We start from the raw sequence: 17,426 nt of genomic DNA, 5'->3' as shown, positions 1-17,426 counted from the left end.
CGGCCCCTGGTGATTATTGTTTACACATACAATTTAGCCGCCATTGGCCATTGGCCATGGTACCCTTTCGATTTTGGACATATCTTACTAAACCACTGATTTTGGTAATATTGTTTTTATCGGTTTGTATTTACAGGTTCTTATCAAAAAACGCATGCTGTGAAGAACATTACAACAACCATGGACATTGTACATGATTATATTTCTCATCTCACTACTTGGGCATTGCCTACATGTATCCTCGTCATAGCGAATCTTCGTCATAGTCGCGATTTTATAAATTCAAGAGAAGGGTCATCGATTGAATTGAAATTTGAATTAGTTAATGAAGATCACTCTTGTATTTCATTTCAAATATTCCATAAGGACATTTCAATAAACAACAACGGTTATGATATTGAACCCAACGTGCACGCTGACAAGACAGCGCGAGTAGAAACTTTCTTTAAAAACCACACAAGACATATCAACGTGTTTCTCAGGATCCACCACGCTAGGATACTCGATGCCGGAGACTATACGTGCACATTTTACAAAGCAACAGGTAATTTTTCTCACAAACACACCATCAAAGTTTCCTTCCCACCTGACCCCGCACGTTGTCAGTGTGCTTCTTCAGAAGTACAGAGCGAGTTCCATTCCCTAATTGGGCAAACAATCTTTCCGTGCTAGAATGCTGTGCATCAAACGGATATCCTAAAGGAAACATCATTTGTTATTCAAGTCATCTCTTTACGACAACTGCTCATACACCCGCTATTATTTACCCAGAAGAACACGCCTTCAAAGCATTATTTCTCGTCCGAAAAGTTGAAAATTTTTCATGTTGCTCAATAAGCCTGAGATTTTCAAAAACGAAAGACAACTGTCTTGACTTCACGTCGAGCCTTTCTAATCGATTTCCTGATATCACCACTGCCTCTACCGCAGAACAAACGGTGCCCAAATCCACCACTTCGAAGTTGGAAGAGGAGACAACCCTCAAGTCGACGAAGAAAATAGCCCTCACTTCATTATCTTATCTTGATCCTCCTAGTGCACCAGCTCCAGATCGTCCAAATGATAAAATATTCATAATCTTCTTGGTACTCCCTTACGTGGTAATTATCACCTTCGTTTTTTGGAGATTGTATACAAATTATATAGGCAGTAATTCCTTTGCATTTCCTGATAAGTGTATGTGTCAAAATAACGTTTCCTAAGTATGATACAAATAATAAACATGACATTCAAACTCTACACAAATATTTTAGCCATATGTCTTGCAGTTACTTGTTTGTTCATCTATGTAGATAGTTTTGAAATATCACGCCTTCACAAATTATTGTTTCAGAAAAAGACCAAGCTGAAATGTTTTTCTTATATAGAGCTGATGCTGGAATGTCCTTTTCCTTAAGGAAGAATAAGAATTCTCAACCATTTTATGAAAATAATACCGTTCTAAGAGATCAATTAACTGGTGATGAATATGAACGGATTGTTGTCGAGGAAGTGATTTTTAAAGCTTATATCATCCTGATTAAATTAACTATATTCAATGTTTCAAGCAGCGATTCGGCAACATACCACTGTGACATGTATAAGAATGGCGAGCATATGAGTAATCTCACGCAGAAAATTGTGCTTACTGTAGAATATATGCCAGGAGTACCCAAATGTTCTATAATACCTTTACCCCCATTGAAATCCGGTGGTATATGGCGAGCAATAAGATGTTTGGCCACGATAGGTAGTTTACCTGGGATAATAGTGTGTTTTCAAAAAGGCGAACAAGTCCCACATAAATCTGACCCGGTTCAAAATACGACTTACTTGATTCAACAGGTTTGGGTAAAACCAAACTTTCCTGTAAAATGTTGTGCCACAGACTTTACAGGTGAAAAATATGGTTCATTCGCAGACTTTTCTTTTGAAGTTCTACAAATCGATACAGAAATTCAGCCCACCATCTCAGCGTTTTACTCACACGTAACATTAGGAATTCGTGAGTTGTCAACAGATACAAAACCAAGTACATTGACATGATTGATGACCGTTCCTGCCAATGAACAGTTGAATGATGCCGTCAAGTCGATGACGTCTCACACCCAAGATAATATGCTATAAATCGTTGTCATATGTTTGGGGATAATAGGGCTCCTGATTGTGATAATAATTTCTAGTTTTTTTGTTATTATTTCAAAACTCAACAAAATGGAAAAACAAAGAAACAAAATCACCCAAAGGTCGTGGAAGAAGAAACTGAGCTGATGGCATCTAGAGATTCTGGCAATACGTCATTGGGACTAAATTGCAATGACTGTCAGTGAGAAATACGATAACTACCACTGAACGATAGCTTAGTCGGTAAAAAGGGGGCTCGGATTCCAGTGACCCGGGTTCGATTCCCACTTGGTGTGCAAGTGCCCTTTGGTAAGACCCATCCTCATTACCAGGTCCATCGGAGATGGCCTTAAGCCGTTGGTCCTCTGATTGTTTGCTGAACAGCATTCATGCTTTCTTAGTATAGCATAGCGATCAGGTAAAAAAAAATCACCACCATTTGTAACATTTACCACTACTTCTGCTATGATGCACCTTGTTACTCAACTTCACTGAAGATGTTAAAAAAAACTTGTTTTTATAAGAAAAAGATTAATCAGACAAGTTGATATGTGAAAGTTTGAACAATATTGGATAAACAACAAGAAAGTTATGAAATTTTTAAAAGTTGGATATATTGGTAATCACTATACTCATGGAGACTTCGAATTGGCCACATCTGGGATGTCATAGTGATGTAAGGCAAGGACTACTCTTCCATGTACTCCACTACACATCATGGCTAAAATGTAATTTTTCCGATAAGATTTATTTAAAATTATATTTTTCTTTCATGAGGACATTAAACAATATACTACCTGGGTTATATTTAGATTACTGCCCCAGGGGAATGGGTACTTAAAAGAAAACCACAAATTCCTGAAAATAAAGTACATGGCCTATGGGAAAGTTGTCCTTGCCCCTTGTCATAATTTACTTACCCAGTTGCCAATTTGAAATCTACATAGTATTAGTGATCTCAATTTTAAAACAGCTATAACTTTCTTATTGCTTGTCCGATTTCTTTCAAATTTTCACCATTCTGTTTAATTTTTTTTTCTCCTTCCCAAAACAACATTTTATGGCCAAGGCTGGATTCCCCTTTAAGACTTCTGCCATCGCATCAGGTTATCGCGTCTGGTAGGGCAATCGTGTAACCCGATCATTCGAGAAACGGGCACCCTAAGGTCCAGTTCTTCCGACCCTTTGTATATTTGGCTGATAATTTTCACTAAATTAGACTTGAACATTCGTATATGAATTTTGATTGACAATAAAATGTTCACATCGCGTCGGGTACATATAACCCAACATTTCCGGAATACAGGGGATGGGGAGGGGTGCATTGGCGGCAGAAGCCAAATAATTTAGGGGGTGCCCACCTGAAATTTTGGGATGGACACAGGTAAAAAATTGAACCAGCGGCCCCAAAAATTTTAGACAAGCCAAAAAAAAAAAAAAGGTACTCAACCTAAATTTTAGGGGGGGGGGCAACACACGTTTCAATGGGGGGGGGGGGGTCCAGGCGTTGGAAGGAAAAAATTGACAAGCAAAAAAAAAGGTTATCAAAACAAAAATTTAGGGAATTCGAGTAATTCACACGATTTTTCCGATCTTACGCAATAACCCGACGTGATGGCGCAATCCCGATCTCAATTAGTAGAAACAAATCATTAGTGGTATATGGACATGCAAAAGACAAGAAATATATGTTCTGCGCAATCGCGTTTCAAAACATTTCGTCGCAAAGCTTTAAGGGATACTCAATGCTGAAAATGATATGCTTTGAACAAATTAAGAATAATCAGACAAACAGAACAATGATTTTTTAAAATCAAATTCGTACAAGGAATAACAAAGCTTTGGCATTTTAAAGATTTGCATTATTCCGGTGAAATTGTTCTAGGCACGTCTTTACGAATATTTAATGAGCAAACTGGCGATGTCAGTTCGTTTGTGTTCTTGTTAGTGTTTTATTACATGTCATATCATATTAGGTTTATTCATTTTTTTCTAGCAAGAACTTAAAATATTGCATCGACAACTGTAGTGCATTTGATGTTCATTTCTGCAACGTATTTCATTGTAAGGGAGACATATCATTCACACAAGTATGGAAAACGTCACATTTATCATTTCATGTAATAACATAAGAAAAGGAAAAGTGGGGCTGTGACACAATTAGCCCACCTAATGAATATTCATGATGACGTGCATATCACTCTTTTCAAAAATATTGCTAAACTTAAAAAGTCAATATCTTCCCTATTCATGTCCGCGTTTGATGAATTTTTCAGCATTTTGTTGTGTTAAATTTACTGTATTCTTTAGATATAAAAAATTTCAGCCCGGAGCATCCTTAAATAGATGCTAATAATATCTAAACGATGAAAGCAAAACCAAAATAAAATAAAAGACGCAATGAAGATAAATCTTACGTAAACTTTATTTTAGTCTGCACACGAAACACAATATTATTGAGGGTTACTGGATGCATTGAAAGGCAGAAACAGTATATTTCATCAATTCTCACAAATAGTGGTTTATTTTTTGTTAGAATGTCATAAGTTTTGTCTACGCCAATCAATATATACAATCACCTCAAAGATATCAATTGCCAATATGATTACTAACCCGAATTATAAACCTACACCATGTACACATATTCTAAATTCAGATGAAAACTTGATCGTGCTTATATAGGCTATGTTTCACACGGAGATGATGTGCATAATCGAAGAATCAATCCAATAAATCCAATTTATGCTAGACACATTATCCATTTTTTATTTCAATATTACGATTATAAAATGTCGAGAACGTATATTTTAATGCCTTTTCTATGGAGTATATATATATATATATATATTTATATATTTTACGGAATGAATATAATGAAATCATTTCATACCTTCATTTGACACTTATTGTTGTACGTATAATCTACAATGAAGCAATTAAGATGATGACCAAAGTAATAACAATAAGAACATATTATTATAACTTATTAGCAATAATTAATAAGAATACGATGTTAATAACAATGCATGTTAAGTGAATTATATCAGTGTAGTTTGACTCTATAGGCCTATGTGTAAAAGCTTTAGATATAGGTCTATTGAACAAAATCCAATGCAGGGGCTTTTATTTAACAAATATTGCAAATATATCTAAACATTACTATTATGTACATAACGCTCTCACTTGTCATATAATAAAACTTTTTGTTGTTCAATTTACAAGAATCGGCATTCTTTGTGGTAATTTGTTAATTATTTGTTAGTCATTAATTGTTGTGGCGTTTTATTCTGAACCATATGGATGCAAGCCCGGTATGAAAATAATTATTTATGATATGTACATGATGTAAACATCTCAAATTGTGTGTCAAAAGTCAACAAGAACTTCTTCAATTTTCAAATTTGTTATTTTGTATGTAATTCATTGTGAAAAATGAGGCAATATACACGTACATGTATATGGAAAGTGATAGTGTGTGTCAGGCTGAGTGTTCTTTTGTGTAAATGTACATAAAATGTATAGGCAATGGAAAAAATTGTTCCTTAAACTGCAGTGGTTTTGGAAGAACATCATAGGATCAAGATCTAACTACAACCAACCTAAAACGGTGATGTTATAACAAAAAATGGGCTACCTATGAGGAGAGTTGGGCTGGGGGTCATGATGGACCCCTCAATAATGACAGTTTTCACGACCATGAAAAATAAGAAAAGAAAGGGAAATGGGAGATATGAGATATCATTTTTCTGAATATCATATCAGAATTTCATCACAAGAATACATTTTTTGTATTTGAAAAAGTAAACAAAAAATGCTTGCTAACTCCGCCCCTCGGAGCTATTTTATAAATCTTGGCTTATACGTCATACAAGGCCCCTTTAGATATTTTGGCGCCATTGTGTCGGTGCGGTTATAGCTTACTACATCATGCAATACAAGTCGATATTATCATCACCGTACACTCATGACATAAGAGATATTGTCGTTGTCAGTATTCTAATTGATTTATACCTACAATGAAAAAGTGACCTAAACAATGTCAACCTTTTGAAAACCTGTTGTGTTTGCTAGGTTGACCAAAAGGACTGGTAAATAGTGACACAGGCGATGCTTATATTTTATTTGTTAACCCAAGCCATAATATTTGGTAAGTTTATGAACAAACTCGTTTTGGTCGAACACATCTTCATCACCATGACAAACACTTCCTTCTATATTAAATGAAAGCAGATCCAACATTTTCTTCTAACCATTCACGTGCTTCGTGTGTCATCAATCTTGAAGGGTCTTGCATTTGTCCTAAGATGTTTTTACCAAAATACACAATCTTCCCTTCGCGTATGAATACCACCCGATCTGGGTACGCGTTGAACATCCTGGAGAAGAGGTTGTCCATTTGGTCAACGACGATACGAAATTTTGACACATCAGCGATGTCATCGCTCATGCAATTATATGTATCTGCATCTATTTTAAGAAGGTCTCTGAAAAAATTAAGAGCATGTGGAGAAGGAATATTCATACAAATGGCAATAAATGCTAGGATTGAAAATTCTGCTAATACATGTCAAAGCAGATAATTGAAAGACAAAGGTTAATGATTTTCTATATACAAAGTTCATAATTGTTTTGTTCCCTAATTTATATTTTGTATGAGGGAGTGAATCTAATTCAATTTGCTGGAAAAGATTATACTATTTTATGTCTATACATACTTGTAAATACAAATAAAGAAAATTCTAAAGCGTACTTAGCTGCAGCGATTCTTTCTTGAAGAGACTTGTGTTCTTTCGTGTAACTGTTGTTACTTCCTAGGGGCCATTGACCTTTGGCATGAGCTTCAGCGAGGTAGACGGCTAAGAAATCGACCTGGTTTCGGTAGTCACGAACAATATCTGCAAGCGTACCACCTATTACGCAGGCCTACATAGGATACAAATTTAAATACTTATGTTCTTTGCCGCTATCATTAGCCTTAATTTCAGAGGTTGACTAACTTGCTGTCCTTATGGTATTACATTATATTTTCCATGAAATTTTATTGACATTGATTTGAATTGAAAGACGGTCCACTTCTAAAAGGATAAGTACACCCAAATAAATATCGACCTAAATAAAACGGGGAAAATCAAACAAGCATACACAGCAAAAACTGTGGTGTACATAGAGGACCACACCAGTTATTTTACACCGGTATTAAATTGGTGGTGTTGGTTTTACACCTATAGGTGTTATTACAACATCTATGGTTGTTACATTTACACTCTTTGGTGTTATGTTCAATCTTTAGGGTGTTATTTCAACACCTCAGGGTGTGGTCCTCTATTAACACCAATTGGTGTCAGTTTTAACATCACAGTTCTTACAGTGTAGCACTGAAAATTTCATCAAAATCGGATGAAGAAAGTAATGACATTTTGAGGTTTCGCTTAATTTCGATATTCGCTTGCAGATATCGTTTTTTACCCAGAACCATACCTGGCGGTTGACACGGTTTGATTTTCTTTTTGTTTATTTAATGTAGATAAATACATATGGTAGGTCCTATATAATTTTGAAGTAAATTGGTAAAGTGTACATGCAGATTGAAAACGATAGCAAGAAAGATATTTGATAGTATTCCAAGAACCATATCTGCATGGCACCGGATCCGTTGCTGCACTGGTGCAACTTTTGCTATCAACCATTAAAACAATAGCACGAGCCTGGTAAACTGTAAAATAGAATATTAATGATATTGAAAATTATGAAGCAACGAAGAACGGTGACTAAAAATTGATACCAAAATAAGTCAATATAGGTCTCCTCCTATACATGTATTTCTAAAAACTAATTACGCTCACCCTAAGCGGAGGTCAGGAGGCTGATGAAGCCAGGATCATCGTTGGTCTATCCTTGTTGTTATGAAGATCAGAAAGCTTCATAAGTTTACCGTGCAATGATACAAGTTGAAGATTGGCAGGCATTTCATCACCAACCTCCAATGCGCTAGGAAGAGGCAAGGGCGTGGCTGGTTCACTCATGTAAGACAGCATCTTTACCACCTTTACAAATAAAAATAAACACACACTATATATTTCATTACATTACTGTATTTATATGGTATACATGTGATTCGTAAAAAGGTGTTGTACATCTACTGAAGGCAAAACATGAATAACCAATGCCTAGGCATCCAGAAGTTGTGGCGTGAGGGTAAGAAGAAAAGGGGAGGGCTAAAAATGGCGTGGTATCTCCATAATTGACTAAAAGACGTACCAAAAAAATTACACGACCAACCCTTATCTTTCAAATGTGTTCCTTTTTGGTTGCCCTTTTTTATCACCTGAATTTATTTGGTTTTCTTTTCACCATAACTTGGAAACTCATTGGGAAGTTTGGCTTCCCCCACTGCACTGCAATATCGCTTTTTATACCTATCTAATAAGTTGTCTTTGGTCTTAAGTATTAAAGGACGATTAAAATCTTTTTACACGCCCAAAAGTATAAAAATAGGTCAATGATATTTAGTTCGAGGAAAAAAAGCAGTGAATCCGACGTCTTAAGATATGCATTTTCGTTTATGCTGAAATGCTAGTTATAATACTAACTCTTCTTTACAATCGATTTTGGTGAAAGGAGGAAACAATAACCACAGCAGGACCATTTCAGAAAGTTTTTCTTTTAACGTTTGCCGAACTTTGTTTGGTGTTGAATGTTCTACTTTGTTCTACGTTGTGTAGAAAACAAATGCTTTCTGACATCATCAAAAGGACCTGGATGGATCTTTCTTTCTCACATGCTCGATCACTCGGAAATATTTCTAATGATCTCTCAATGATCAGAGGAAGACACATGAAATAAAAGATTCAAAACCGGAAGCATTTCCTTTCATGACAAAAAAAAATACGATAACATGATTACTATTTATAGAACGAATTGGCATAACATGTGCCTCCCGCATCCAGCCATACGACATGCTATCATACCAAATCACCCCTGCATTTTACGCATGCGAGGTGGCGGCGAAGGATTACCCCTCGGTTTTTAAAGTATTTAAACATTAACATTTTTGCAAGTATGTCCCCCCCCCAAAAAAAAAGCGTAAAGAGGACATAAAATGTTATTTAAGAAGATAGATCTCGGTTACTCTCTAATATGATGCCACCCTCCCCTAATATAATACTACTAATATTACTACTGCTACTATTACTACGACTGCTTTTACTACTCCTACTCCTCCTCCTCCTACTACTACTACTACTACTACTACTACTACTACTACTACTACTACTACTACTACTACTACTACTACTACTACTACTACTACTACTACTACTACTACTACTACTACTACTACTCCTAGTACTAAAACTACTACTACTAACACTATACTACTACTACTTCTACTACCACTACTGTTTATACTATTACTACTACTACCAATACTGTCTATACTATTACTACTATACTACTACTACTACTACTTACTACTACTACTACTACTACTACTACTACTACTACTACTACTACTACTACTACTACTACTACTACTGCTTATACAATTACTACTACTGCTGCTGCTGCTGCTACTACTACTACCACCACCACAACTATAACTATTTTTTATACTACTGGTACTAACACTACTACAACTACTACTAATACTGCTACTACTGCTACAACCAACACCAACTCCACCACCACCACCAACACCACCACCACCACTACTACTACTACTACTACTACTACTATACTCTTGTTCTTCTTCTTTTTCTCCTTCTTCTCGTTCAGCTTCTTCTGCTTCTTCTTCTCCTTCCTTTGTGATCTCCTCCTCTCTATGTTATTACTATCTCCTGACAGCAAAATGCCTAACCACCGCCAAACAGATATAACTACATGTATTAATCATCCTCTTCCTGCTTCTACAATTACTTCCTTTATATGCTTATATTCAGGGTGACCCGACGTCCCGTATTTTGCTTCTTTGTCCCGGCGTCCCGACGAACCCTTCCCGGGACGCCTATTTGTCCCGTATTTCAGAATATTGAACAAAATGTATTTAAAAGTGACGAATTTTCATCAAAATAACCAACACTGCAACAGATGACGAAGCAGAGACAATAAAATCTATAGATCTAAATAAACTTTTGCAAGTTCTGCGGTGATTTTCTTGCTAACCCAATACATCGCAAACGAAACGGCCTCATGCCATTGTGTGGCAGGCTACTAGCTAGGCATGTAGGATCTGAGCAGATTCTCTCCACCAAACATGCCAAAATAATCACAAAATCGGCGGGAAATTTGCATGATTATATCATGGGTTCTCAGATTACCGATTTGGAGATGTAATCTCGGAGGAACAAGTTATTGAGTTTTCATAACTAGATCTAGTTGTTTCAGCTTTCGTTTTGAGTCTTGTTGTGTATGATGCCGCTATGTTTCATCTAATTTTAAGTAAAAAAATCACTTTGAAATTTTATTCATTTCTAAAACATTTTTTTTTATTTTAAAAATATATTTGAAAAAACACCAAATATTATGATTTTTGCTAGATGATTGGATTTTTTTACTTGATGTTTGAACTTTTTTCCTCACCTTTCTTTCTTTTCTATCCTTCTTTCTTCGTCCTCCCTGCTTGCCCGTTTTTGTTCCATCTATCTTTATTTCATATTTGTCTTTCCTGATCCTTTCTCTCTCTCTCTGTTCATTTTTCTTTCTACCTCCTTTTTCTTACCCGTCTTCTTTATCAAATTTCCCTTTTTTATATTCTTTGTTTCTTTTTTTCTCCCCCTCCCTTCCGCTCCTTTTCTTTTAATTCTTTCTCTTCCTCCCAGTGGCGTAACTACGGGGGGCAAGGGGGGGCACGTGCCCCCTCCCCCAATCGGCTGGCCAAAAAAAAACGGGGAAAGGGAGAAAAAGCGGGAGAAAGGAAGAGAAACGAAGTGGGGAAAGAAGAAATTATGTTCAATATAAATGTTATATTATAATTATGTTATATTACATGAAAAAGCATTTTTTTCATAACTTTATGAAACATTATTTGCTCACAGGGCCTATGACTTTATTGTTCCTGGTGCTCGCATAGACCGATTAAAGAGATAATCCTGATGTACTAAAACCTCCTGTTTTCAAATCAATACTGTACACCAAATACATTACCTCGCAATTCGAGTCATAATTTTTTCATGTAGTGACATTTGCTCTTTTTTATGACTACTTAAATTGATTGCCCTATTTAAGGTCTAATATAAAACATTTCCTGTCCGTGCTAACGTTCGCATTAGTTGATTGGTGAGATGTCTACTCTTCAATGAATTCCTAAAATCAGTCCTTAAAATGTCTAGTTTTCTGATCTCAATATCAACAATTTTCAGCTCGCGCTTCGCGCTCGCATCATTTGGTTAATGAAATACGTACAGTCTTAGTGAATTCCTGCAAACAAACAAGACTTAGAATGCCCCTCTTTAGGTTTGAATTTCCGAAATTTTCAGCTCGCGCTTCGCGCTCGCAGTATTTGATTAGTGAGATGCGTATGATAATCATGATTACCATGTCTACAAAAAATGCTTAATGTGTTTATATGTAATTCTAACAAAATCAGCAAAGGTTGGTACTAGCATTAGATGACTTTGCTGAGATATGTATACTCTTAATGGATTCCTAAAATATATTCCCCATTTTGGGTCAATATATACAAAAATTTCAGCTCGCGCTTCGCATTGTTTGTTTAGCGAGGCAGGTACATAATACAAAAAAAAATGCTTATAATGTCCCTTTTTATGTCAGTATACCTAAAAACTGAGCGCGCTTCGCGCGCTCCCTAAGTGACTCGAATTTTTTGCTGGTGCCCCCCCAATGCCGTGGCCCACGGTACGCCACTGCTTCTTCCATTATGTTTTCATTCCCTCCTCACCCCAATTCTTCCTCTCTTTCCTCCTTTCTTTCATTCTTCATTTTACTATTCTAATGCTTTCCCTTATTCTTTCTCTCCCTCCCTCCCTTAATTCCTTCCTTCCTTTCCTCTTCCCTTACTGCTTTCCTTCTTTCTTTGTTTGCTTCTTTCTTTCAAAGAATGAAGGAAACATGTTTCTTTCCTTCATTCTTTTATTCCTCATTTTTTTACTCTTTTTCTTTCTCTCCTTTATGTTATCTTTCACATATTGTATTCTTCTTCCATTCCTTTTTTTCTTTCTTTCTGTTTTCAATTCAAAGAATGACGGGAACATTTTCTCTCTTTTATTCTTTTCTTTCATCCTTTTATTCTAACTTTCTTTTTCCCCCTTCATTTTCTCTTAATTTTTTCTTTCTTTCTTCTCAATTCATCTCTTTTCTTTCGTCTTTTCTTTCTCTCCTTCATTCTTTCGTTCACCCTCCCTTCCAGTTCTTTATAATCTTTCACAGGTGTAACACGTGTAGCCTTCTTATTTGATCTTTTTGTCGATTGTCCCGTATTTCAATTTGTGAAATCTGGTCACCCTGCTTATATTCCTACTACCTCTAACTAATTGCTTGCTGCCTGTACTCCAATGACCATGTTCCTACCTCTGGGCAGTCTCCATATGCAGCCATCATAAGGCGATGCATGCTCTGGATTTTTCCTGGTGCAAAAAGTGGTTTGAATTGGTCCAATCCGCAACGTTCTAGAGTAAGGCAGCTTGCACGGCGCCAAACATTCTGAATTCGAAAAAAATACACACAAAGACGATATTAAGATGTCTAAAGATAAAATTCGTAGACAACAAATAAAAAAGAGATAATTGAACTTTAATTTTGCATTGTCCCTACGATCGTGATCATGCGTGTTGGAATACTATGCATTTCTATGATGAACATATTGGGATGAAGATGTAATAGTTGGCTAACTTGCATGTTTTAATCAAAGTAAACAATATTCGTCTCATGATTAACTTACCGCCCTTTCGCTCGGTAAAAAAAAATCGTAATTTGAATGATTCCAGTGAAAAATAAAGCTCATGACGAATTTTTATTACGTGTGAAAGCAAACTAGAACATGATTAGAATGACGAAGGCTAATCGCAGTCATGATATCAATAGCAATGATGATTTAAGATTCACGTGTGAAAAGGCCTTAGACATGTTAGATCATTGTCTAGTGGCGTAAAAATGGGAGAGGGTTGAAAGTAATAGAAAATGAAAGAAAAGAAAAGAGAGAAGAGTAAAATCTGATACTATTTTCTATTTTTGTATGTAAAAGTCTATCACAAAATTTGATTTTTGTCATAAATTGTCGATATTTTGCTCGCTTTGCTCGCACGCACTTAAAATAATGCCCTATCATATCTAGCCCCCTCAAATTTTTTGGTCATTGGCCACTGCTATGGTCTTATTCTGTACTCAAATTGTGAGGTGCTGGAAACGTCAAAATGTTTATTACATCATATATCTCCTTTTTATTGTATTTTTTGAACATGTTTAAATGGTGAAGAAAAAATATGGAAGTTATTGTTCTCATCTCATAGAGTTACGCATGGATTCGGCACCAAATGTACTGACGAATAACATCTCTCGTGATATAGATTAGTGTCACAAGTGGCACTCCAGAGTTAGACCATAACCAAACTTTACACTAAGCCCGGGTTCAGAATACGGGTCATAATCTTCATGATCTTTAGAATTCAATACTATACCTGCATTTCTGAGAGTACATCAGGTTTGGTGAAATCCAGCTTGTCATTAAACATGCTCTGGATCTCGTCTGAAAAGACAATCCTATTGTATTCCTCAAAGACTTTGATGGCTTCTGATGGTTCTCCTAGAAGCTTGGGGAGTCTTTGGACTTGATCCGATCCTGGTTTTTGCATGTTAAGGTATTTCAGCATTTCACTTGTGTTTGACTGACCATCTGCAGGCTGACCCGCCTGCTCAGTCCCTTCTGGTTCGTCCATCGTTGACTACTTTTCTTCATAGAGTATACTGTAATAGACAAAGCATACAGCCGATAATGGATGTACAGGAAATATTACAGATTATTACATAATTATCAGACACAAATCGACGTTTGAATCAAATCATGCTCAAGTCCGTCCATGTAATAGTTCATAATAGTTAACCCCTTTCATACAAAATGAAATAAAATGACAATACCGTATTTTCCCACAGCAATGAAGGGAATTGTTCGGTGTGACAAATGACACACTGACATAGACTAGTGTGACCTAACCTAAAATAAACAGGCCCTTTGAACAGCGATATTGAGATAACAAATAATTCATATAGCCAACGCCAATTTGTGTTTTGAAGGCGCAATCAAAACAGTGTGGATTCTCACTAGCAATGTGAACAATATATGTAAAATATATGGCTATTCCAATATTTTTAGTGTATGTCTCTGATGTTTTAGATTTTTCATTGGGATATTAACATGCCCTACTAATTCTCTCCCCTGTACATGCTGTATGTTTACCGTCTTATTTTCTTATGTATTGTTTGTATTTGTTATTGTTACCTTTTCACTTTTATGTTCGTTTATATATATGTATTGGGTGTCCCACTCATCATGCTCATCAAGCATTTGCTTTTAGGGGGACTCCAATCATTTGAACTATATTGTACATTCATGTATGATTTTGTATATCTTTTGGTTTGTATATTGATTTTTTAGATGATTGAATAAAATGAATCGAAATTTTAATCTAAAAACTCAATGATAATACCTCCATAATCTTGTTTTAATGACGTTAACTTGCAGTTGTTGGTATAATTTGTCTTCACCCTTCACTGATTGTAATGTGTTTGTCCATCTTTAAGTATTTCTACATATTATGCTGGTCTGTATGTTGTATGTAATGCTGTACTCTCTTTTATATTGTATAATATTGTAATATGTTTGTATTTTAACAGGGCTCCCTTGTAAAGCAGCTTTGTATTGAAGAGACCATCCTGGATAAAAGATAACACAATTAAATGAATGAATAAATAAAATTTTGCGATTTTTCGCAAACTTTTGTGTTACGAGGCCATAAAATGCATATTAACATAATGGCCTCGCATCTCAGCATAAGAGATAACTCTCTGACGTCTCCAACACTGCAAACGCGTTAAACATTATTTCGGTCTCCCATAACGAACATCTGATGGAGATATCATGGAGACAATTAAAAAAAATATGAACATCCCAAAATTTATAAATTAATTGGTGATTGTAAGATGAAAAAAGTCGGGTGTAATACGCAATAAAGGGCCTTGGCAAGTTCATTAGGGATGTTTAAGATGACTCGGGCCTATTATTTATTTATTGGCAATATGTAGATTTGCTTGATGATAGAACATAAATACAGGGGCTGCGGAACGGTTTTCAAAATGGCGGGGGGGGGGGGGCTAAGCCAAAAGTGGGTGGCTGACCATGCAAAAAAAAATCACAATCATATGGTCATTTTTAAGTTTTTGTATACGGTTTTGGATGAAAAGTGGGGGCTGAAGCCCCCCCCCCCCCGGCCTCCTTCCGAAATAGACTCATCCACAAATATGACAAAGTACAGCATTATGTTAATCAAAACTTAAAATTCCAGACATCATGAAAATGTAGTTCTTTAAAATACTGCTCACGCAAAATAGACAAGAATGAACACATCTTAAAAGGCACTAAATATTGACCGAAAATGAAACAAAACGACACATGTATTATTGTTGTTCTTCGTTTATTGAATAACACATCACAAGAATGTACGAGCTACAGAGGATTTTATTTCATACAATATATTGACAATGGCAAATGTGTGTATCTGCACCAAAGGCTTAAATTTTTCCTCGGACACGTCATTAAAAATGTCATGTCAACCAATATGAAACAATACCCGCTTATCGTATATTCCAATAAAAACGCAATACCTAAACATCAAGAATGTAAAAAACAATCATCGGACTCGCATTAGTACGTACACATTAATAAGATACAGACATAGCCATGAAGGTGAAATCTGAGGAAAATCATCTGGTAACGGTTGCCTAATAATTCAAGACTGCTGTATTACAAATAAAAAACAAACGCAATATTATACTTTCCCATCATGACCGTGTTCATTTTGTCAATGTACAAGTAAAAAAATGAACTGACATTTTCATTTTATTTCATTCATTTTCATTTCCAACGATTGCATTATAATGTTTACTTTCATACATCTTGATAAACATCAAAACTTATATCAAATTTCAGCGTGCAAAAATTATATAGTAAGATTATCATGCAGAGAGTTTGTGAAGGAGGGGGGCTGCTAAAAGGCGCTGGTGACGTTTAAAAGAGTAAAGGATGGATAGTTGTTTATCTGTGGACGTAAAATGTTTGAACATTGGGTATGAGGTAAAGTAGGGATTTCCTGGGGCTTTTCTTCCATAAAGCGGTTGAAATGACCCTAATAGGTCACCCCGACATACCCCATTTCGGAAATAGGCACTCAATTGGTATAACCGGGTGGGTGCTTCACAAAGTTGTACTTAAAAGGGTACTTCGGGCTGAAAATATTTATATCTAAATAAGTAAAATGAGTTAAATTCACAAAGCAAAATGCTGAAAATTTCTTCAAAATCGTATAACAAACAATGAAGTTATAGTATTTTAAAGTTGAGCATTATTTTGTGAACATGAATATGCACCTCATCATGAATACTCATCAGGTGGGCTAATGATATCACATTCCCACTTTCTTTTTTCTTATGTTTGTACATAAAAATTATAATTAATTCATTTTTTTTTATACACGTGCGAATGATGTGTCTTCTTGGTAATGAAATAAGTTGCAGCAATGAATATCTAAACCCAACACTATGGATGATCCTTTCCAGATCTATGTAGAAAAGATTTGAATAAACCTTAATTTAAAAAATGCAAAAGAACAAATAGAGATATGACAACATCAATTTCCTCATTAGTTGAATGTTCATGAAGACATGCCTAAAACTGTTTTAGTGAAATAGTGCAACATTTTTAAATGCCATAACTTTTAGTATTCTGTGTTGTCCGGTTTTTATCAAATTTCATTGTTTTGTTTGTCTGATTTTATGTATCTGTTGAAATCATATGACTATCAGCGCGGAGCATATCTCCTCAAGTTACGAGCGACTTTACGAACAACTGGTGACCCTTTCTTGCGTTTACGAAAATCTTGGACTTACCAAAACGTTGTCGGTCCAACGTTTAAAAACCAGAGGCAATGACTGCTTTATAATAAACACGAGTAATAGGCCTACCTACATGAAGACCAGACCCAATACAGGCGTTCCGTGGTAAGTATAAACGTCGAATAATTTGAAACAGTACGTTAAGATTTCATATTCTATTTAATTTTTGCACAATATAACACGTTAATATTTTTTTAATAGAGACA

At 35.6% G+C, this 17,426-nt stretch overlaps 1 protein-coding gene across 2 annotated transcripts; it reads right to left on the bottom strand.

The window, feature by feature from the left end:
* Positions 1 to 4,510: 4,510 nt before the first annotated feature.
* LOC121413294 lies at positions 4,511 to 14,285 on the bottom strand. 2 transcript variants are annotated; one of them, XM_041606067.1, is made up of 6 exons: positions 14,191 to 14,285; positions 13,734 to 14,019; positions 12,628 to 12,759; positions 7,947 to 8,147; positions 6,854 to 7,026; positions 4,511 to 6,587 (listed from the first exon to the last, which is right to left on the bottom strand). In XM_041606067.1, the coding sequence occupies exons 2-4, from the start codon at positions 13,989 to 13,991 to the stop codon at positions 7,959 to 7,961; spliced, it is 579 nt and encodes a 192-aa protein (XP_041462001.1). In that variant the 5' UTR covers positions 13,992 to 14,019; positions 14,191 to 14,285; the 3' UTR covers positions 4,511 to 6,587; positions 6,854 to 7,026; positions 7,947 to 7,958. The 2 variants fall into 2 exon arrangements, with proteins under 2 accessions (XP_041462001.1, XP_041462000.1); XM_041606066.1 differs by lacking the exon at positions 14,191 to 14,285 and having other exon boundaries at positions 13,734 to 14,173.
* Positions 14,286 to 17,426: the final 3,141 nt, after the last annotated feature.

Source organism: Lytechinus variegatus, chromosome 4 (genome assembly GCF_018143015.1).
Source record: "Lytechinus variegatus isolate NC3 chromosome 4, Lvar_3.0, whole genome shotgun sequence".
Classification (NCBI taxonomy): domain Eukaryota; kingdom Metazoa; phylum Echinodermata; class Echinoidea; order Temnopleuroida; family Toxopneustidae; genus Lytechinus; species Lytechinus variegatus.
This window is presented reverse-complemented; position numbering and strand designations above follow the sequence as displayed.